The 23,772-nt window shown below is 45.3% G+C and overlaps 1 protein-coding gene across 1 annotated transcript in view; it reads left to right on the top strand.

Annotated features, from left to right (window-relative positions):
- MTMR12 (myotubularin related protein 12) overlaps positions 1 to 3,537 on the top strand; it is a 71,245-nt gene extending 67,708 nt beyond the window's left edge. The window contains exon 16 of the mRNA XM_037902611.2: positions 588 to 3,537. Coding sequence (XP_037758539.2) covers positions 588 to 1,160 — 573 coding nt within the window. The 3' untranslated portion in view covers positions 1,161 to 3,537. The remainder of the gene's footprint in view (positions 1 to 587) is intronic.
- The last annotated feature ends 20,235 nt before the right edge of the window (positions 3,538 to 23,772 follow it).

Here is a 23,772-nt window from a genome sequence, read left to right as displayed (position 1 = left end):
ACAAATAACTAACTGTGTATCTGGACAGCTACAACATTATGCTGAGAAACTGCAATTGGAGGGTGAACAGTGTGAAAATATAAATTTTCTTTAGTGTGTATGGACTGCTTGAAATCTGTGCTTTACTGGAGTTTTATCACTTTTAATCGCTATAGCTCTTTAAAAGTGCTTTTAAAATCTTCCTCTGATTTTGCTGAAAAAAAGACTTCATGCCCCAGTGATACTGAGTTGCTATAATTGGAGAACAAATAAGAGTGAATTTCAGTGCAAGGCAACAAAACTAGTATAGTACTAAGTCTTATGAAACCAAGCTGACATAAGCAGGCTTTTTTTCTCTGACTCTGTGCATTGGCTGCCTCAGCCATATACATATACACATATCGACCATATACACAGCAGACAGATGTATGAGTTAAATAAACCGGTAAGACTTTGTTTACTGGTAGGTGTCTTAATAATTCAGCATTATTTGAATATAACTTTTGTATAACGTGGCGCATTTCAAATGATGTCTTCAATTTAAAATATAGTTCTAGTGCAGTTTACCTCAGTGCATTTATTAATTTTTTTCATTACTTTTTTTTAAGCATCACCGACAGCTTTCTTTGCCACTGACGCAAACAAAATCTTCTCCAAAAAGAGGATTTTTCAGGGAGGAAACTGATCACTTTATTAAAAACATTCTGGGCAAAAGAATTAGCAAACTGATAAATTCTTCAGATGAGCTTCATAATAACTTTACAGAATTCTACGATAGCTGGCACTGTAAACCTGTTGACTTTCATGGACTTCTGCTGCCTCATATTGAAGGGCCAGGAATCAAAGTTTGGGCGCAGCGATATTTACGATGGATTCCTGAAGCACAGCTGCTTGGCGGTGGTACAGTTGCCACTGCAACTAAAATCTTGGACATGATAGAGGAAGTTCAGAGCTTACAGAAGAAAATGGATGAAAAACATAGTCCGACAGTCACTCAAGGCAGGGAAGCTCTTCCAATGCTGAGAAATTCTGCCCGTTTGTCATCCTTGTTTCCATTTGCTTTGCTTCAGAGACATTCTCTCAAGCCAGTTCTGCCCACCAGCACCTGGAAAGACTTGGAAGATGAGGATGACTTGGCCAAGAGAGATGATGAGTTTGTTGATTTAAGTGAAGTGATTTGACATGACTTGAGCTGAGAAATGAAAGTATTGGCACAAATTTCAGTGAGAGTTGTACATGTTAAAAACTTTAGGTTTTAAATGTTATGCTGTATCCTAATGATGGAATTTTTCCCTTCAAGTGTCTGCATCTGACTTCAGCCAGTATGCTAAAATCATAACCTAGATCTTTAGCACTGAAAGAACCAGCTATCATAATTAATATTTTATATAGTCTGTGGAAAGGCATTGATATACTTCCATTTCAGTCTAGCAATGTTTACTGCAGACAGATTTTACATGGGTTAAAGAGCGACACTGCTTTGTTGTGAAATGGCTGTACTGTAGTATGTCAAGAAAAAAATGAAATATAAAATGGCTATACAGTCATAAGGAATTAAGCTATTTCTCTCTAACTTATGTCCTTGATACGAACCTCTGCATAATCACTAAGGTGGTTACATTATTGGAAGTAGTTGGTTAAACTGACTTGGCATAACCTTTCTCCACAAGTGGTAAACTGGAGAAAGGTAGAGAATTGTAAATACTCATATACAAACAAGTATAATCCTTCATTCTTTGAAGCTGAGGAAAATACCATCCATGGTACCCAGGGCTTATTCCTCTATACCCGTTACATCATGAATTGAAATTGTGAATTGGTCATCCACTTCTGTTCTGATAAATTATTCCTTCTTGGCCTACAGAATTTTACTTTCAGTGCGGTATTGTAATGGGCAGTCTGGCTGTTTTCAGCCTTGGCATGCGCTTAGCTTAAAGACCGGTCAGTTGCAAGGGCACTTCACATCACTAGTCTTACACCTCATGCCCATGATGCCATACAGTCCAGCTGCCATGATATATTAAATCCTAGATGTTTGCTGCTAATTATAAGTAATGGTCAGATTGAAAGACTCAAATTTACTAGAAGAATCTCCTCTCAAATGGAGTAGGACTTTCATGCTCGTCTCCCTTCTTGATGCCATTTGCCTTTCAAGGCTTTTTGTAGCTTGCACCTTCTCTGCTAATAGAAAAAAAAATAGTTTTATACACCTACAATAAAGCTGGACTTTTTTAATCCATTGCCACTTGGTTTATAAACTTGAGGCATACATTAATTATGAATGTGGCCTTCATGTAAAAGCTGAATATTAGAATCTAGTTGCTGGATTTTGGCATAACAGTACCTCAGTGATAAAAGCCATAAAAGAAATGCCTGTCATAAACCTCTTGCTCTATTGTGTATATACTCATTTTTTTTAATGGAGATCATTGTACTTTGTAAAATCCAAGTTTTTACTCTTTATGAAATCATATCTATGGTCATTTTGCACCCGAAAATGCAGAAAATAGTCCACAAGATGGAAGTAAGTCCTAAAAGCCTTTACTTTGGTGAAAGGATTAATAATACTGTGTGTTAGGAAACCTGCATCTAAGATTGTTCAGCTCATAGTAATCAGGAGTGTTTAACTGGATTGCTAAAGAGGAGTCTTAAACTTTGCACTGAATTTATATTCCTTATGGACAGCAGATCCTGTCTCTTTTCTTGCTTCTCTGTAACTGTGTTATGAACCAAGTTTGGTCTGCTAAAACGAAATACACTGATCGGGGGAAAGATGATGATGGAGCTGGATGTCAAACTGAAGCTTCTCAAGTCATGGTTGCCTTAAGTCTTAATAGGGAAGACTATTAAGAAATATAAGCTTGCAATATTTTTTTTAATACACTAGCACTACACTTATTTTCATAGTGCATATGAGCCTTCTTATAACTAGCACTTGCCAGAATTGGCTGTCTTGCACTCACTTCTTTCAAACTATAGATTTTAATTACTGTAATCGAAAATCAAGTGTGTCTAATATGTATGCAATAATCCCTCCACAAAGTAGTACAACCCATGTGTTTTATGGGCAACAGTTATCTTCTAAGATAAGTTTACTTGGATTTCATATTTTTAAAACACTGCCATTGGAAACTTTAATTTTTGTTATATAGAGAGATTCTGTTTGTGCTCTTGACAGTCAAATTATTCAGCTGTTGTGTTCAGTCATGAAAACTATGTATTTATGTAGGAAAATGGATGTCAAATATCTTTGTATAGAAAATTCTCAAATGGGTTTGTATGGAGGAGATATTTATGTGCAGAATGAAACATGGGAACACTTCTCTATTGTAAATGTAGAGTGAATGCCATTGTTATGAGTTCTGTTTTCTGCACTGTGGGATTGAAAATGTACTTAACTTTCCAGACTTCTGGTTTTCTGTTTATACCTCAGAGTTTTTACACTGAATGCAAGTTACAGAAGCTTTAACAGTTTGTATTTTAAAATCTTCCTATTTCTCTTAAATAGGCTGTTTAGAGAGTCTATATGTCAATAAAATGTACTGACTTCTCTTTAAATGAAATAGTTTATGTACCTTTTTTTGTGCTGAATACGCACCGAGAAATTTAAAGCACAGACACTCACATTTTTCTGTATTGACACGAGAGGTGATTGTAGTGGTTAAACGTCCCGTGCTTTTTAAAGCTTTGTATGTTTGCTAAAAATGAAAGAATGAAGCTAGTGTAGAACAATGCTTGTGACTCTTATTTCTGCTTTGCCCACAGTGTACGTGATCTGTCAATTTAAATTTTGAGGGAATAAGGAGCTGCAAAATGAGTGACATCAGAATAGTATAGGGGTATTTCTTAAAAGGGGAAAAACTTCCCTTCTGCAAAAGGAAAACATTCAGCTCCTGTGTTGTGCTGTTTTATGATGTATAGCGGTGGCTTTTTATATTGGAAACTCAACTTAGAGCTTGTCTACCCTAGAAGGCTTTGACTAAATCACTTGTGAAATTGATCTGAAGAGTCCGTGTGAAAGCAGAGCAATTGTGAAGGGAAATTTATTTTTAGTTGCTGCTTTAAAACACTTGTTTAATGAAACACATAAATTATTTCAAAGATTTGACACCATGCTTTCTCAGGTGTGAGGTCTCTCAAAGCAAATGTATTGTGAGCTCTCAAGATGGCCACCAAGAAAGCTGGAAGACCAAACTTGGAACTATTGATTTTTCATAAGCCAAAAATAAGCATAAACTTTTAAAAAAAACAAACAAAAAAACAAAAAAAAACCTTTCAGGATATTTTTCTGCATCAGGAAGTGCAAAAAAACCCAAAACCCCCCAAAATACACGCATTTTAAAAATCTTCTGTGGATACCTTTAAATTACCTACCTAGGATGTTTTTTCTCTGTTATAGTGGCACAGTTTTGTGCCCCAAACCTCAGACTCAAGGAGAAGTCCAGTGTTCACTTACAGGTCCCAGTAGAGCTGCATGTTAACTGCTTTAGCATTTCATGGCTGTACACTAGATCCTAGTCAGAGGAGTACCCTCTTCTCCATCCCACAAGTTATAAGGATCAGTAAACTTTGGCCATTTATCACTTTGTAGCAATTCCATGAACACAACCAGGAACAGCAGTCTATGTATGGTAAGTGTTATTTAGGGTGTGAAGTGCAGAGCTATCGAAAGATCTAGTAACAGTGATTGCGGGCAGTTCTTTCTACATAGCACCAAACTGCTGAAGGCTGAATTAGAAGCTCTTTTCCCATTCACATTGAAAACCCAAGCATGTAATAAGAAATTGGGTCTTTTTTAGAAAGAAGTAAAATGCTTTTAGCATTTGGTGTTTCATGATATCTACTTATTTTTTTTTATTTTTCTCCAGGGACTCAAACTGACTGAGTGTGGCTCAGGAGGCTTCCCATGTCATATTTAATATTTTCTGCATGAATAGACGCTTGCAGGCATCTGTCAAGAATGTTGTAAATTTCTTTGTGCTGGACTGAAAGTACCAGTGTAAGGTAGCTAGATCGGTGTAGATCCCCCCACTAGACCATGAAGAGCGTTCTTCCTTTACAGGGTGGAAGAGGGAGAGGGGTAAACAAAACCCACAGCATTGCAGCCGGGAAACATTGCTGAAAGAAAACAGCTGCACTGTCCAGGAGAAGGTTTCCTGCCGGAAACCAGAGCTGAGGCCTATTCTTAGGACAGAAAGCAGACTTCAATAGGCCTAGCAGATATGATGGATAACAGATCTGTGTAGCTGATTATAAAAATGATTTATTTAAACACATACTTTAAGCCAGGGTTTCTCAGACTTCTAGCATTCCTTTCCCTAAGGAACCGTGTTCTCTCTTCTCCCCTGATTAAGCTCATAAAGAGAGGAGGAATCCCCTCTCAGAACAGCTTTGTAGAAAAGAAAAAGTTAGAATGTTCAGTTATCCAAGTTCACAACTATTTGTCTTTTTTGACAGCTCATATTACCCTTCAAAACCCTTATCAAACTGAATATCGCTGAGTCTTGAAGGAAAATAATCCATGTACAAAAATCTGACTCTCCTCCCCAATTATTTGCTGTTCGACAAAAACACATCTCAGCCTGAAGGCCTCTCCGTCTGAACACATGCCCTTCTGCCTTTTGGTCTTGTCTTATTGCTGCTTTTATTCTCCGGAAATATATTTTGTTTTCAGGTTTTTTGTTTAGTGTATATAATCACATTCTACAGCATTACTAGGCATTTTGTAGAACAATCTATTGCTTCAGTCCCTTCTATTAACATAGTTGCTCCTGTACTAAATAGCAAGGAACTGAGCCAGATTTTCAGAAGTGCTCAGCATCAAGCAACTCTCCTTCTCACACTTCTGGCCAGATTTTCAAAATAGCTCAATGCATTAGCTAGGCTTTTAAAAAGAGCTCAGTACCCACTTATTTTAGTGTCTAAATGGGAGCTGAGCTCCTTTGGAAAATCTTCCTCCAAGATGCTCAAAAAATGAATAGGCAGTGCACATCATACGCTTTACATTAGATGATGGCAGCGGCTGGAATAGGAGTACAAATGCTGTAACATCATACTGGCATTGAACTTTTCAGCTGTCACTCAGTTGAGGTGCACTAGTCCAGTTCCATAGCAAAGATTCTAAAATTTTACTTACTGATTTTTAATACTCCAACAAACATTTTACCCTTCCAATAAAATAAACTAGGTATTTCCTATAATAATTTACCTGGTTAGTCACATGGATTGCAAGAACAGGTAGCCAAGTAGCATTACACTAGTTTGTACCAACTTCAGTGCCTGCACTTGTGTCCACGACTCATGGTTTTCAGGTTAAAGAGCAATGTGAAGTGAAAACCGGACATGTGTGGCTAATTCCAGATGGCCTTTCTTCTTATTGAAGATGGCTGGGGGAAGTTTTCAAAAGCACTTACCTTTCAAATGGAATTTGTGCTCCTAAATCCTATAGGTGCTCTTGAAAATCTTCCGCTATCTTGGACCAGAAAAAAACCCATCTAGAATCAGCCAAACATGTCTACATGTAAAGGCAAAACCAGAATAGTCTTTTATTTGGGTAAATTTTAGTTTATAATATACTGTGACAAAGTTCCTGCTCTACCTTCGTGGGTCTTGCGCTTATTGGCGGATTTGCTTGCCTTGCAGCTTCACAGCAGCCCTCAGCTTGGCCGTTTTTCTGAACCCACAGTCCAGATCGACTCCTCCTGTGTCTGACCAGGAGTTGGGAGGTTTGGGGGAAACCCGGACCCACCCTCTACTCCAGGTTCCAGCCCAGGGCCCTGTGGAATGCAGCTGTCTAAAGTACCTCCTGGAACAGCTGTGCGAAAGCTACAACTCCCTGGGCTACTTCCCCATGGCCTCCTCCCAACACCTTCTTTATCCTCACCATAGGACCTTCCTCCTGGTGTCTGATAATGCTTGTACTCCTCAGTCCTTCAACAGTCCGTGTTCTCACTCTCAGCTCCTAGTGCTTCTTGCTCCCAGCTCCTCCCACGCACACCACAAACTGAAGTGAGCTCCTTTTTAAACGCAGGTGCCCTGATTAGCCTGTCTTAATTGATTCTAGCAGCTTCTTGATTGGCTGCAGGTGTTCTAATCAGCCTGTCTGTCTTAATTGTTTCCAGAAGGTTCCTGATTGTTCTGGAACCTTCCCTATTATCTTACCCAGGGAAAGGGACCTACTTAACCTGGGGACAATATATCTGCCTTCTATCACTCTCCTGTAGTCATTTGGCCCAACCCTGTCACAATACATACACTCCCTACATGCTTTTTGTTACCTCTGTATGGCACAAATCATCATTCTTTCATAGTCCCTTTCTTTCAAACTTAATGGAAACCGCTCAGACTTGTAAAAATGTGAAAGTTGTCATTTTTAATATTCAGGGGAAAATCATATCTGAATTCTACTTATTGATTCTGAAGTCATGAAAATTCTAATTAATATGCAGCTAAATCAAAGCCAGCACTAATCTACAGTCTTGTTCATTGTAATTTTTTTTTAAACAAAATCATGAAGTGTTGAATAAATACTTCATTACATATTATTTAAAGAGGTTCCGTACACTCCATCTAACTGCACTGGAAACAAGCCATTTTCCTTTTCTTCCTTTGTGTTTCTAGCAGGCATTATCATACAGTATCTTTTTATTTATGTACGAATGTGATGCAGTAGTAGTATACTTTAAGCAAAGGACAAAAGATGCTCAAAAATCTACATCTTTTATTAAATCATCAGAACATAGGGAAATAAATGGATGTATCTGTTTCAGTATGATCCAGCACCACAAAACAAAAGAGCACATCTGCCACCTGGATCCTTTGCTCCTTATATATAGAAATCCAATCTCTTTGCTACCAACTGCTTCCTCTGCGTTTGCCTGCTCCCCACTGAACTTTCCAGGTGGGTTCACCCTCCTAGGAGAATCTTTCCTAGTATGCTTTTCTGGGAGCTGTTTAAGTTTGAAAGACCATTTTTCCATCTGCCAGCTGCTCCTTCCTCCTAACTGGTAAGCATTCTTATTTTCCCCCTTCCTCTTCTTCCTAAGGAGGTGGCCTATCCTCACAATAGAATATAGCTATCACGTGTTGTAGATAGTCAGGCTATGGTAACTAAGACTGCTGAATGGATTACAGTACAGTGTCCCATTGCTCACTGCAGTGTGGAACATCCCAGCTCTGGTATCTGTGCTGTAACACTTAAAATAAGGAGAACAGAAAATTGTACTGAACAAATACTTGGCAATGATGGTGACCTTTCTGTGAATGGAAAATGCTGTAATTGTAAAGTATGGTTATGGTGGGAAGAATGATCAGCAGATCCTCTCCTTTTCAGTACTTTTGCACTGTCTTCAGGGAAGAGCAAATGCAGCTACCATGCGAAAGAGTGAGCGAGGTTCTATTCTGCCTCATCAGAACCATACATTCTGGTTATGGCAAGGGCTGCCCTGGGAATTTACTAAGACCTGGTCTACACTAAGAGTTTGTCGGATTTAGCAGCGTTAAATCGAATTAACCCTGCACCCATCCACACAACAAAGCCAGTTTTTCTACATAAAGGGCTCTTAAAACCAATTTCTGTACTCCTCCCCCAACGAGGGGCTTTGCGCTGAAATAGACATCGCCGTTTTGAATTAGCGTTAGTGTGGACGCCATTCGAAGGTATTGCACTCCGGGAGCTATCCCACAGTGTACCATTGTGACTGCTCTGGACAGCACTCTGAACTCGGAGGCATTGGCCAGGTGTACAGGAAAAGCCCTGGGAACTTTTGAATCTCATTTCCCGTTTGGCCAGGCGAGCTCATCAGCACAGGTGATCATGCAGTCCCAGAATTGAAAAAGCTCCAGCATGGACTGAACGGGAGGTACTGGATCTGATTGCTGTATGGGGAGAAGAATCCGTGCTATCAGAACTACGTTCCAAAAGATGAAATGCCACAACATTTCAAAAAGCCTCCAAGGCCATGAGGGACAGAGGCTACAGCAGGGACGCAACACAGTGCCGCGTGAAACTTAAGGAACTCAGACAAGCATACCAGAAAACCAAAGAATCAAACGGACGCTCCGGGACAGAGCCCCAGACATGCTGCTTCTATGCTGAGCTGTATGCAATTCTAGGGGGGGCCGCCATCACCACCCAACCCCTGTCCATGGACTCCGATGATGGGTTACTCTCCACCATGCCTGAGGATTTTGCGGATTGGGAAGATGAGGAGGAGGATGAGCTTGAGGAGAGCACACAGCACATTGTTCTCCCCGACAACCAGGATCTTTTTATCACCCTGACTGAAATACCCCCCCCCAACCCAACGAAGCTGGAGAAGGGACCTCTATTAAGTGTACCTTTCTAAATATAATACATGTTATAAAAGCAAGCATGTTTTTTAATGATTAAGTAGCCCTGAGGACTTGAGATGCATTTTGTGGCCAGTACAGCTGCTGGAAAAGTCTGTTAATGTGTCTGGGAATGGAGTGGAAATCCTCCAGGGACAACTCCATGAAGCTCTCCTGGAGGTACTCTAAAAGCCTTTGCAGAAGGTTTCTGGGGAGGGCAGCCTTATTCCGTCCTTCATGGTAGGACACTTTACCATACCATGCTAGTAGCAAGTAATCTGGTATCATTGCATGACAAAGCCTGGCAGTGTATGGTCCCGGTGTTTGCTGGTATTCAAGCAACATCCATTTTTTGTCTGTCTGTGTTATCCTCAGGAGAGTAATATCGTTCATGGTAACCTGGTTGAAATAGGGGAATTTAATTAAGGGGACATTCAGAGGTGGCCATTCCTACTAGGCTGTTTGCCTGTGGCTGAAAAGAAATCCTCCCCGCAGTTAGCCACGCAGAGGTGGGGGGAGGGGAGGCATTGGCACTGAGCTGTTCACGTTTGGCTAGCAGGGATATTCCCTGATACCAGCCATGCGGTGGTGGGAGGGGTAAAGCGATCATCCCAGAGAATTGGATGCGGGGGGGTTAGTTTGGTTTCTGCTGCTGCACATTAACAGGAAAACCGCAGCACTAAATGGCCAACTCAGCGTGCTTTGCTTGGTATGGGAGATGAGGGTGCTGCTGTTATGAAGGTTGCAGAAGCTGAAAGACTATGGCTTACCATGGCCGCCTGCAACCCAAATTCTGTTGCCTGGCACGGCGTATGTGATCTCTAACACCAAAGCCGCAGGCACTCAATATACGATGCAAAATGCGACCTTGTACCAAAATCACATGTGCTATGTAATGTGAATAGTGTTGTTCACCGTGAAAGAGTATAGCCATTGTTCTGTAAAATGTATCTTTTTAAATACTTCACTCCCTTTTTTTCCTCCAGCAGCTGAAAATGTTTCAATCCTCCCTCCTCCGTCCCAAAGGCTATCTCAGATAAGGCGGCAAAAAAAACGCACGTGCGATGAAATGTTCTCTGCTCATGCAGTCATCCAGCACTGACAGAGCTCAGCAGAATGTGTGGAGGGACACAATAGCAGAGTACAGGAAAGTGGCCGATGAACATGAGGAGAGGTGGCAGCAGGAAGATCAGAGGAGGCATGAGGCAACGCTGGGGCTACTGTGGGATCAAACGGACATGCTCTGGCATCTGGTGGAGGTTCATGAATGGCAGCAGGTTCACAGACTGCCGCTGCAGCCCCTGTTTAACCGCCCTCCCTCCTCCCCAAGTTCCATAGCCTCCTCACCCAGACACCCATGAATGCAGGGGGGAGGCTCTGGGCACCCAACCACTCCACCCCAGTGGACAGCCCAAGCAACAGAAGGCTGTCATTCAAGAAGTTTTAAAGTGGCCTTTTCCTTCCCTCCTACCCTCCTCCCACACCCCACCCGGGCTACCTTGTGAGTTATCTCCCTATTTTTATGATCAATTAATAAAGAATACATGTTTTTTAAATGATAGTGACTTTATTTCCTTTGCAAGCAAGCTGTGATCGAAGGGGAGAGGGCGGGTGGCTTACAGGGAACTTAGGGGCAACCAGGGGGGTGGGTATTCACCAAGGAGAAACAAACAAGTTTCACATAGTACCCTGGCCAGTCATGAAACTGGTTTTCAAAGCTTCTCTGATTCACAGCGCTTCCTGCTGTGCTCTTCTAAAAGCCCTGGTGTCTGGCTGCATGTATTCAGGGGCCAGGCAATTTGCATCAATCTCCCACCCCACCATAAACATCTTCCCCCTTACTCTGACAGAGATTGTGGAGCACACAGTAAGCAGCAATAACAATGGGAATATTGGTTTTGCTGAGGTCTGAGCGAGTCAGTAAACTGCGCCAGCGACCCTTTAAATGTCCAAATGCACACTGTACCACCATTCTGCACTTGCTCAGCCTATAGTTGAACAGCTCCTAACTACTGTCCAGGGTGCCTGTGTACAGCTTCTTGAGCCAGGGCATTAAGGGATAGGCTGGGTCCCCAAGAATAACTATAGGCATTTCAACATCCCCAACAGTTGTTTTCTGGTCTGGGACGTAAATCCGTTCCTGCAGCCGTTTAAACAGACCAGAGTTCCTGAAGACGCGAGCGTCATGAACCTTTCCCTGCCATCCCACGTTGATGTTGGTGAAACGTCCCTTGTGATCCACCAGTGCTTGCAGCACCATTGAAAAGTACCCCTTGCGGTTTATGTTTTGGCTGCCCTGGTGGTCTGGTCCCAAGTTAGGGACATGCGTTCCATCTATAGCTCCACCCCAGTTAGGGAATCCCATTGCAGCAAAGCCATCTAGTATGACCTGCACATTTCCCAGAGTCACTACCTTTGATAGCAGCAGCTCAATGATTGCATTGGCTACTTCCATCACAGCAACCCCCACAGTAGATTTGCCCACTCCAAATTGATTACCGACTAACCGGTAGCTGTCTGGTGTTGCAAGCTTCCACAGGGCTATTGCCATGCGCTTGTGAACTGTGAGGGCTGCTCTCATGTTGGTATTCTTGCGCTTCAGGGAAGGGGAAAGCAAGTCACAAAGTTCCATGAAAGTGCCCTTATGCATGCGAAAGTTTCGGAGCCACTAGGAATCATCCCAAACCTGCAACACTATGCTGTCCCACCACTCTTTGCTGGTTTCCCAGGCCCAGAATCAGCATTCCATGGCATGAGCCTGCCCCAGTAACATCATGATCTCCAAATTGCTGGGGACCACGGTTTTAGGGAAAACTGTGTTCATGTCCTCATCACCGCACTTCCGTCGCCTGCTCGCCTGCTTTTTCAGGTGCTAGTGCTGCATAAACTGCACTATAATGTGCAAGGTGTTTACAATGGTCATAACTGCTGCGGTGAGCTGAACGGGCTCCATGCTTGCTGTGCTTTGGCATCTGCTCGGGCAATCCAGGGAAAAGGGCACAAAATGATTGTCTGCTGTTGCTTTCACGGTGGGAGGGAGGGTTGACTGACATTTACCCATAACCACCTGCGATAAATTTTTGGCCCCATCAGGCATTGGGAGCTCAGCCCAGAATTCCAATGGGCAGCGGGGACTGCGGGAGCTGTGGGCTAGCTACCCACAGTGCACCCCTCGGAATGTCGATGCTTGCCACGCTACTGTGGACGCACACCGCCGAATTAATGTGCTTAGTGTGGACGCATGCACTCGACTTTATACAATCTGTTCTCAAAAATCAACTTCTATAAAATTGGAGTACTTTCGTAGTGTAGACATGGCCTTAGACCCAAGGGTCACCACATCTAAAGTGCATGTTAATTAAATTTTATTGTAAAATAAATGTAAACAGAAATAACTGCTTGTACTTTAACTCGCTTGGGGAAATAACAGAATTGGCTTGTGTTGAATTGGACTATAAAAGGCATTCACAGCCATTAAACAATAGCAAACTTGGGATCTGGATGGTTTGTTGAGTGACTAATTTCAGCCCCTGACTTTTTGAGAGAGATTTATGAACACCTTAGTGTTTTCTAAGATGGTGGCCTTACTTGTGTCTCAACTTGCAATTGACTATCACCTGCCATAGACAGGAATAGCAGGGACTATTGAGGTAAATTAAATCCACTGTTAGAGAAACATTTAAACGTTCTAGTATTGGGTAGAGGCCCTGTGTATAGATAAGGCCCCTGGAGTTCTGCAGCTAATAATGGATTCTGGAAATGGGCTTAAATGTAATTACAATAGCCACAGAATACATTCAGCCTGGCAGCAGGAACTAGCCGTGCTTATAGATGTTCTATAATACCTTTACACATTGTTAAGGTAACTACAGCATACACAAGGGATATTGATTGTTAAAGTTAATAACCATGTTCCATTTTTAAATTGATAAAAACACCTTTGTTCTGAACATTTTCTCTTTCAGATATTAAACACAGAATAGTAGTATACTAGCACATCTAGCACATAAATATCTTGCAACGCCGGCTACAACAGTGCCTTGCGAACACGTGTTCTCACTTTCAGGTGACATTGTAAACAAGAACTGGGCAGTATTATTTCCTGCAAATGTAAACAAAACTTGTTTTTCGTAGTGATTGGCTGAATAAGAAGTAGGACTGAGTGGACTTGTAGACTCTGAAGTTTTACATTGTTTTGTTTTTGAGTGCAGTTAGCCACCATTACCCACAAAAGGCAGGTTTTGGGATCAGTTTCCCTATCTATCCAAGAACCACACTGTTAATATCATGAGTAAAAGGTTATTCTTATAGCTCCAGAGAACTTTCTGTTCAAGGTAAGTTCCTTTTTCCACAATTCCTTGGAAATAGTTTTCCCATCATTTTGTTTTAACCCTTAGCACTGCTTTGGAAGATTGTTTGCAGTGTTGTTATAGCTATGGTGGTCCCAAGATATGAAAGAGACAAGGTTGGTGATGTAATAACTTTTATTAGACCAACTTCTGTTAGCAGAAGGTACAAGCTTCACAGATGGTCTCCTTCAAGTCTGGGGAAGGAAACCAGACTGTAAGAGCCAAATACAAGTTGGGACAAATTGTTAAACATAAGAGGTTTACACATGCTGTTGGAGACCCTTAAAATGAAGTGGTAGATTAAGGGTTAGCAGGCACTATGGGGTGTTACAAGTTCTTGTGATGAGCCATAAAACCAGTCTCTCTGAGTCCATGGTTTTTTTGTGTCTAGCAGACTTATGAATTTAAGTTTCCATGTTCATCTTTTGAAGGTGTTGTGCAGGTTACCTTTTGAGGATGAGTACTGAAAAGTCAGATACGAAATGATTGCTTTGTGAAAAGTATTTGCCCACGTGTGATATGCTGTTTTTGTCTTTTATAATTTTTCTAGAGTTCATTCGAGAGTAGAGTTACAGTCTGGTTTTACCCACATAGTTGTTAGGGCATTTGATAGGCATGTGTAGGACCCATGAATCTTGAAAGGTGTGTAGTGGAAGATATTGATTATCTTAGCACCAGAGATATGTCTGCAGGTTTTGCATCTGTTGTTCTGGCAGGGTCTGGTGCTGCTTTGAATTGGCGTGTCCTGGTCCGTGAGGAGCTTGCTTCTGAAGATGCGCTTGGTGAAGTTGGGGAGTTGTTTGAAGGCCAGAAGAGGGAGCTCAGGTAAGATTTATTTCAGGGGTGTGTGTACTTGAAATGTAAATGACTATTCTTTCCTTTCATAAATTGTGTTCCCTTAATGCATTAAGTTTTATAAAGTTCTAAATGTTTTTTTTTAATTTGCCTGGTTCATGTTACAGAATAAAATTCTATTTTTGGGAACATAGTTCATCTTTATTAGTTCACAACATATGCTCACTTGTGCTGAGCACCTCTGACACCCACCAATTTCCTATTACTTCACTTTGTCACAGAACCCATAACATACTCAGACAATATTAATAGGTGCATTGGCAATATTATATTCCTACACACACACCACTCACTACAAGATTCGTACTGGGCTGCAAAAAGCGAGGCCAAGCAAAGGACACTAGAGCAACACACACTGTTCTGGCTCTCTATTAAAATGGTCTTTCAAAGCTTCCCTGAGCCGTATAGGTCCACACTGAGCTCTTCTTGTAGCCATTTTATCTGGCTGTTCAAATTCAGCAGACAGCCATTGCACCTCCATCCCCAGTGGAAACTTTCCCCCCTTGGCTTCATAGATATTATGCAAGACATAGCAGGTAGCTATAATCATTGGGATTTTTTTCACTGAGGTCCAACTTTGTAGGTAAACTGCGCCAGTGACCCTTCAAACAACCAAAGACATTCCACTGCCATTCTGCACTTGCTGAGCCTGTAGTTGAAGTGCTACTTGGTGCTGTTGAGGTGGTGGGTGTACAGCTTCATGAGCCCTGGGAACAAGGGGTGTAGGCTGAGTCTCCCAGGATCATTATTAGCATTTCAACATTCCCAATAGTAATCTGCTGGTCAGGAAAGAAAGTTCCTGCTTGAAGCTTTCTGAACAGCCCTGTGATCTTAAAGATGGGCACATCATGCACCTTGTCTGACCAGCCCACACTGATGTTGATGTAAGCAGTGTCAGGATGAGCTCCACCCTGACATCTGGTGGTGAGGTGTGGCAAGTTGTGAAAAAAAAAACTTCAGGGGCTGATCTCATTTGCATAGGCACACCCACCCCGCCTAGACTGAGGCCATAGCTGCCCAAATGGTCACTTCGGCTGCTGTGGGATCCCCAGTGTCTCTGTTATTGGGGCGGGAAGAATAAATTGTTATTACCCTGATTAGGGGAACTGTGCTTGGAACTGTACTTGGCCTTTTGCTATGATGGAGGGACTCACCATCAACTAAGTAGCACTCGCTAGGCAAGGGTCATGGGTTCCAAAACTGTGTGAATGGAGAGAGACTTGAGACAGGTATTAGTACCTGGTGGTGTGGGCCCCTTTGTGAGGGCCTGAAGCACCAATTGCACCTCTGTCTCTCTCCACTGTGGAATGTCAGAGCTAATTTTGGGTCTATTAAGAGTCTTGCTACAGGTACTGTGCTGCATTCACTTTGGCCTTATGGTGCACCAGCACTAAGGCCCCCACTACTATGAGCTGAAATCACTGAGAGCTGAAATCACTAAGAGCTGAAATCACTGAGCACTGTGTCAAGTAGTGGGGAGCCGGAAGATCTAGACTGCAGTGGTGCTGTTCGTGAGACGGTGAGCTGTGCAGAGCGGAGCCGTTCGTGAGACAGCGAGCTGAGCAGAGCTGTTTGTGAGACAGCGAGCTGTGCCGAGCAGAGCCGGTCGTGGTGGAGCGGAGCCGTCCGTGAGACAGCGGTGTGTTCGTGAGACGGCGAGCTGAGCAGAGCTGTTCGTGAGACGGCGAGCTGTGCAGAGCGGAGCCGGTCGTGGTGGAGCGGAGCCGTCCGTGAGACAGCGGTGTGTTCGTGAGACGGCGAGCTGAGCAGAGCTGTTCGTGAGACGGCGAGCTGTGCAGAGCGGAGCCGTTCGTGAGACAGCGAGCTGAGCAGAGCAGAGCCGGTCGTGGTGGAGCGGAGCCGTTCGTGAGACAGCGGCGTGTTCGTGAGACGGCGAGCTGAGCAGAGCTGTTCGTGAGACGGCGAGCTGTGCAGCGCGGAGCCGGTCGTGGTGGAGCGGAGCCGTTCGTGAGACAGCGGCGTGTTCGTGAGACGGCGAGCTGTGCAAAGCGGAGCCGGTCGTGGTGGAGCAGAGCCGTTCGTGAGACGGCGTAGCAGAGCAGAGCCCTGTGGGGCAGTCAGCTTCAGGACACGTAAGGTGCCCCTTACCCCTTTCCCCCACACACAGGCACATTTTAGCCAGACTGGGGGAGTAACACTATGCAGATGAACTTTTGAACTCTGGGGCTGGACCTTTTGGACTTTGGGTGATTTGTGGATTGCTGGACTCAAGAGACGTTTGGGTGCTGGGACTCAAGAACCCGAGGGAAAGGGGCATGCCCCAATTTGCTTGGGGTGGTTTTTTTTGCTCATGGGTTGTGTTACGAATCCTGTTGGTGGTGTTTCCCCAACATAATGCCACATTGTTTCTCTCTGTTATTAAAAGGCTTTTTGCTACACTCAGACTATGTGCTTGCGAGAGGGGAAGTATTGCCTCTTGGAGGTGCCCAGGGGGGTGGTATATATTTGTCCCAGGTCACTGGGTGGGGGCTCGAGCCGGTTTGCATTGTGTTATTGGAATGGATCCCCTAGATATTGAACCCGGCCCTTGTTGCTGCCAGCTCTGATGGGCAGAAGGGTTACATTTTTGGGGGCTCGTCCGGGATCCCTGGGTCAGTACCCCTCGCAAGCACCTGTTGAGTGATCCACTACATTGGAAAACAATTTATATTTTTTTTGTTTGTGCTTATATTTTGAGGAAATTACTGTTTGTATAATGGCTAATTTGTCAGGTTTGTTGGGCCCTGGCTCAGCAGCTTCTAGCTCAGAGGCTGCAGCCTCGGCTGATGATTGGACAAAAGCTCTGGGGCAAACATTGGAAAAGGTTGTGCTGTCCCATGCTGCGTCAAACTCTTGTCGTAAGTTAAGATTATTTGCTGGGGAGGAGGAGTTTGAACCCTGGTTGGAGCATACCACTGAAATGCTGCAAGAGTGGGCCGTACCAGATGCAGAAAAGCGAAGATGCCTCATAGAGAGCCTTGGCGGCCCAGCATTAGATGTGATTCACACCCTGAAGCTCACTGACCCTGGGGTCAGTGTGAAGGACTGCCTAGAGGCCCTTGAACACAACTTTGGGAGCGTAGAGGACCCTGAAGACAGCTACTGTAAGTTCCTTAATTCCCGACAGCAAAAGGGCGAGAAGGCTTCAGCCTACATCCAGAGACTGGAGAGACTGCTTCAGAGAGCTGTCTTGAGGGGAGCAGTGACTGCTGAGCAGATGGATCGGACCAGACTGGCTCAAATTGTAAGAGGAACTCAGTATCAGAACCCGATTCTACTTCATCTCCAGCTAAGAGAACGACGGGAACATCCCCCAAGTTACTCCCAGCTGATAAAAGAGGTCAGAGAGGAGGAAGAAAGGCAGGCTGCCAGTGAATTTTGGGAAGCCCAAACATCGGATCCAGCCAGCACAACACCACTGCAAGCGGCCAGTGTACTGATGGTGAGCACCAGAGAGGAACTTGCCCAACAAATGCAGGTCCTGACGGAACGGATAGCTGAGCTGCAAAGTACCATTGACCAAGTTAAGACTTCCAGGAATAAGAAGCCTCAAACGGTGGCAATTGAGAAGCCCACACTTAGAGCCACCATCCCACCCAGGCGAAGGGGGAAATGTCAATTCTTCTGCTACCGATGTGGTCAGGATGGACACAGTGCTGCCAAGTGCCGTAATGAAGAAAACCCCTCCTTAGTGTATGGAAAGCTGAGGATCAGTTGGGAGAGATCCGGTAGCTGCCAGAGGGTCTGGGGACGGGGACCCCCCAGGTCTGCAGGATTTGAAGATTCCCCCAGAAAAGACTGTCCAGCTGGGATCCCCGCAGGACTGATAGGGCCTCGAGCAGAGGTCACAGTGAGGATTGAAGGGGTGGAGTGTAAAGCAGTGCTTGACACTGGATCTCAAGTGACTATTATATTTCAGTCATTCTACCAGCAGATGCTTAGGCACCTGCCTATACAGCCACTGACTGGCCTTGGCCTGTGTGGCCTCAGCATGGATGAATACCCCTACCAAGGGTATGTCATAGTGCACCTGGAATTCCCAGAGGAGGTTGCTGGGGTAAGAGAAGAGGTAGACACAGCTGCCTTAATATGCCCTGACCCTAAAGGGACCTCTGATATGTCTGTGCTGATAGGGACCAACTCCAGTCTCTTCAAGGTACTCGCGGATTACTGCAGAAGGCGGGCTGGGGACCAGTACCTGAATACCCTGATGATCCATACGCTTTGTGCTGAAGCCTATAGGAAAATTGAGAGCTCTAAAAGGGAGACATCTGAGCTACCGCTTGGGGCACTGAAGTACGCGGGCACGACCCCCTTAGTAGTGCCTGCAAGGACGGAGCAAGAAGTGCTTGTCATGAGTACCTGTCTGAAAGGCAGTAAACGGACGTTAGCAATGATAGAGCAGCCGATGGGAGGAGAGCTCCCTGAAGGAGTGCTGGTCCCCAGTGGAGTCATAACCCTACCTGGTGAAGCCCAGGAAAGGGTGACTATACTGATTGCTAATGAAACGAGTCGTGATGTTGTTGTGAAGCAAGGACAAAAGATAGCAGACCTCTTTGAGCCTGAGTCGATTGTAAAACCCCAGTGTGAAACTCAAGTTCCCACAATAGACCCAGCAAAGTTTGACTTTGGAGATTCACCAGTGTCCGAGGACTGGAAAGATCGCCTGAGGAAGAAACTTTGTGAAAGATCCAAGGTGTTCTCACTGCATGAGTGGGATGTGGGATGTGCAAAAGGAGTAGAGCACAATATCAGACTCCATGACTCTCGACCTTTCAGGGAGAGATCTAGGAAGATTGCTCTCTCTGAGATGGAAGATGTGCGACATCATCTTCAGGAGCTGGCTGCGAATGGCATCATTACAGAGTCCCGCAGCCCATACGCCTCACCCATTGTGGTAGTCCGTAAAAAGAATGGGAAAATTCGGATGTGTATTGACTACCGCACCCTAAACAGCCGTACTGTGGTCGACCAGTACACTATGCCTCGAGTGCAAGATGCCTTAGACTGTTTGCTGGGAAGCCAGTGGTTCTCTGTGTTGGATCTTCGAAGTGGATACTACCAGATCCCTCTGGGAGAAGAAGATAAGGAGAAGACAGCCTTCATCTGCCCATTAGGGTTTTATCAGTTCGAACGCATGCCCCAAGGGATTTCTGGAGCACCTGCCACCTTTCAACGTCTCATGGAGAAAGTTGTGGGAGACATGAATTTACTGCAAGTGTTAGTTTATTTGGATGACCTGATTGTGTTTGGAAGAACCTTAGAGGAGCATGAAGAAAGACTTCTTAAGTGCTTGATAGGTTGAAGGATTATGGTCTGAAGCTTTCAATTGACAAATGCCAGTTCTGCAGAACCTCAGTGAAGTATGTGGGTCACATCGTGTCCCAAGAGGGTGTGAGTACTGATCCTGATAAAATAGAAGCACTCACTACATGGCCACGTCCAAGTAACTACAGAGAACTCAAGACCTTTCTCGGATTTAGTGGCTACTACCGCAGATTTGTGAAAAACTATGCTACGATTGTAAAGCCTCTGAACGATCTCACCAGGGGACATCAGTCCAGCAAGAACAAATCTAAGTCCAAGAATAAGGGGAGGTCTCCAAAGCCCCCTGTGCAGAGACACTATGGCCCATTTGAACCATTTGGGCCACGGTGGGATGAGAGATGTGAAAGGGCTTTTCGAGAAATCATTACTTGCCTAACTCATGCTCCAGTCCTAGTTTTTGCTGACCCAAGCAAACCCTTTATCCTGCATACTGATGCCAGTTTGGAGGGTCTGGGAGCAGTCCTGTACCAGGAAGTGGAAGGCAAACGTAAACCTGTAGCCTTTGCCAGCCGAGGATTGTCTGATAGTGAAACTCGCTATCCCACCCACAAGCTGGAATTTTTGGCCCTGAAATGGGCCATCACTGAGAAATTTCGAGACTACTTGTATGGTGCTCAGTTCCAGGTGTGGACAGACAACAATCCACTGACTTATGTGTTAACAAGTGCTAAGCTGGATGCTACAGGGCAGAGATGGGTAGCCGCCTTGGCTAGCTATGAGTTCAGCATTCAGTACCGATCAGGGAGAAGCAATGTAGATGCAGATGCATTGTCCAGGCGTCCACAGGCTCCAGAAGTTGCTGTGATACCCACAGATGGAGTGAGAGCTATTTGCAGTGTGAGTCGCCGAGAGCCAGAGGCCCGTGAGAGCCTTCAGGGATGTGTTGCAGAAGCTTTGGGCCTGCCCCCTGAATGCATGCCTTCTGCTTCAGTGAACTATATTGCATTGGACCAATCTCCTTTGCCCATGCTCAATGCGGCGGACTGGCAAGAAGCCCAGCGGCAAGATATTGACATTCGTGATACACTACTTGCCAAAAGGGAGGGGCGAAGCCCAGCTGCAGTTGTCCCACCTAACCCGGAGGGTAAACTACTATTGAGAGAATGGACCAAACTAAAACTGATTCAGGGAGTGCTACACCGAATGACCACTGACCCTTTACAAAAACAACGAGCACAACTAGTGCTGCCAAAAAAGTACAGAGCCCTGGCCATGAGGGCTCTGCATGATGACTTTGGGCATTTAGGGATGGAGAGGACCCTGGAACTTATTCGTAGTAGGTTCTATTGGCCCCGAATGGCTGAAGATGTTCGCAGGAAATGTGAGACTTGCGCTCGATGTGTTCAAAGGAAAACTCTGCCCACGAGGGCTGCATATCTCAAGAACATCACCAGCAACAAACCTTTGGAATTGGTATGCATTGATTTCTTGTCTGTAGAGGTAGACAAGAGGAATGTTGGGAACATTCTAGTAGTGACTGACCATTTTACACGGTATGCACAGGCATATCCCACACGTGATCAGAGGGCCACCACCGTCGCTCGAGTATTGTGGGACAAATATTTCTCAGTCTATGGATTCCCGGCTCGGATACACTCTGATCAGGGGCGGGATTTTGAGAGTCACCTTCTGAAGGAGGTGCTGAAGATAGCAGGAATTAAAAAGTCTAGGACAACGCCTTATCACCCCCAAGGTAATCCTCAGCCAGAGAGGTTCAACCGAACCCTATTAGATATGTTGGGAACTTTGCGACCAGAGCAGAAGGCAACCTGGAGCCAGCATGTCGCATTTCTGGTGCATGCCTACAATGCCACAAAGAACGATGCTACGGGAGTCACCCCATATCTCTTGATGTTTGGGCGAGAACCAAGATTACCCATAGACTTGTGCTTTGGTGTATCAGAGGATGGAGATAGCTATGAAACTCACCAGCAATATGTATCCCGACTAAGGGAAAAGCTGCGGGATGCTTATCGCTTAGCTACCGCTGCAGCTCGGAAGAACGCAGACCGCAACAAACATCGATATGATGCTAGAGTGCGTTCGCAGGAGCTCCAGCTGGGGGACAGAGTCCTGCTGCGAAATTTGGGTATTGCTGGCAAACACAAGATAGCTGACAGATGGAAGGCAATACCTTACGTGGTGATGGAAAAGCTGGGAGATCTGCCGGTCTACAAGATCAAACCTGAAGACGGCCCAGGGCAAATAAAGACGGTGCATAGAAACCTTTTGCTCCCTGTGGGGGAATTGGTAAGCATCCCTTATGAGACGGGCCACGACAGGGCAGCCGGGCAGAACAGAGGTGCTAGACCCAAGCCGCCATCCAACACAGACAGCGGGCCCCCTGCAGCTAACTTACCCCTATTCTGCACATCTGAGAGTGAGTCTGAGGAGGAAGACACAACCCTGGTGTATCCTGGGATGGAGACAAGATTTCAGTCTCGATCAGCTGAACCAAACGAGAGTTTTCCCTCTTCCGCCCTAAACCCCATGGCGGAATTATTTAGGCCCCTTTCTGACACCCCGGTGCCGCTGATGAGACCCCCCTGTGATGACACACACAGGTTATTGGACAGTGGAGACACACAGGTAGAGGATGCCCTGGGCACCTTGGACCCTCCAGCGTTAGAACTAGGAGTGCAGGGGCCTACGCCAGTAGCCGAGGGACCCTCCAGGGAAGCCTCTCCATCCGTCACTCAAGAGGATGTTCCCCCTACCTCGGCAACAGAGAGTCTCAATAGACGAGACAGGGTGATAAGACCAGTGAAACGGTTAACTTATGATGCACCTGGGGTGACTAGTGAGGAGCCAATACATTTAGCACACAGGCTTGTGGAAGCTAAAGTGGGCTTCCTGAGGCCCTTTGGAGGAAACCAATGAGTTGGTATAAAGGGCATGTGATTTGTCGGGACGACAAATTCTCGGCTGGGGGGAGGATGTAAGCAGTGTCAGGATGAGCTCCACCCTGACATCTGGTGGTGAGGTGTGGCAAGTTGTGAAAAAAAAAACTTCAGGGGCTGATCTCATTTGCTTAGGCACACCCACCCCGCCTAGACTGAGGCCATAGCTGCCCAAATGGTCACTTCGGCTGCTGTGGGATCCCCAGTGTCTCTGTTATTGGGGCGGGAAGAATAAATTGTTATTACCCTGATTAGGGGAACTGTGCTTGGAACTGTACTTGGCCTTTTGCTATGATGGAGGGACTCACCATCAACTAAGTAGCACTCGCTAGGCAAGGGTCATGGGTTCCAAAACTGTGTGAATGGAGAGAGACTTGAGACAGGTATTAGTACCTGGTGGTGTGGGCCCCTTTGTGAGGGCCTGAAGCACCAATTGCACCTCTGTCTCTCTCCACTGTGGAATGTCAGAGCTAATTTTGGGTCTATTAAGAGTCTTGCTACAGGTACTGTGCTGCATTCACTTTGGCCTTATGGTGCACCAGCACTAAGGCCCCCACTACTATGAGCTGAAATCACTGAGAGCTGAAATCACTAAGAGCTGAAATCACTGAGCACTGTGTCAAGTAGTGGGGAGCCGGAAGATCTAGACTGCAGTGGTGCTGTTCGTGAGACGGTGAGCTGTGCAGAGCGGAGCCGTTCGTGAGACAGCGAGCTGAGCAGAGCTGTTTGTGAGACAGCGAGCTGTGCCGAGCAGAGCCGGTCGTGGTGGAGCGGAGCCATCCGTGAGACAGCGGTGTGTTCGTGAGACGGCGAGCTGAGCAGAGCTGTTCGTGAGACGGCGAGCTGTGCAGAGCGGAGCCGTTCGTGAGACAGCGAGCTGAGCAGAGCAGAGCCGGTCGTGGTGGAGCGGAGCCGTTCGTGAGACAGCGGCGTGTTCGTGAGACGGCGAGCTGAGCAGAGCTGTTCGTGAGACGGCGAGCTGTGCAGCGCGGAGCCGGTCGTGGTGGAGCGGAGCCGTTCGTGAGACAGCG

This window comes from Chelonia mydas, chromosome 5 (genome assembly GCF_015237465.2).
Source record: "Chelonia mydas isolate rCheMyd1 chromosome 5, rCheMyd1.pri.v2, whole genome shotgun sequence".
NCBI lineage: Eukaryota > Metazoa > Chordata > Testudines > Cheloniidae > Chelonia > Chelonia mydas.
Note: the sequence above shows the minus strand (reverse complement) of the source record. Positions and strands in the feature narration are given on the sequence as shown.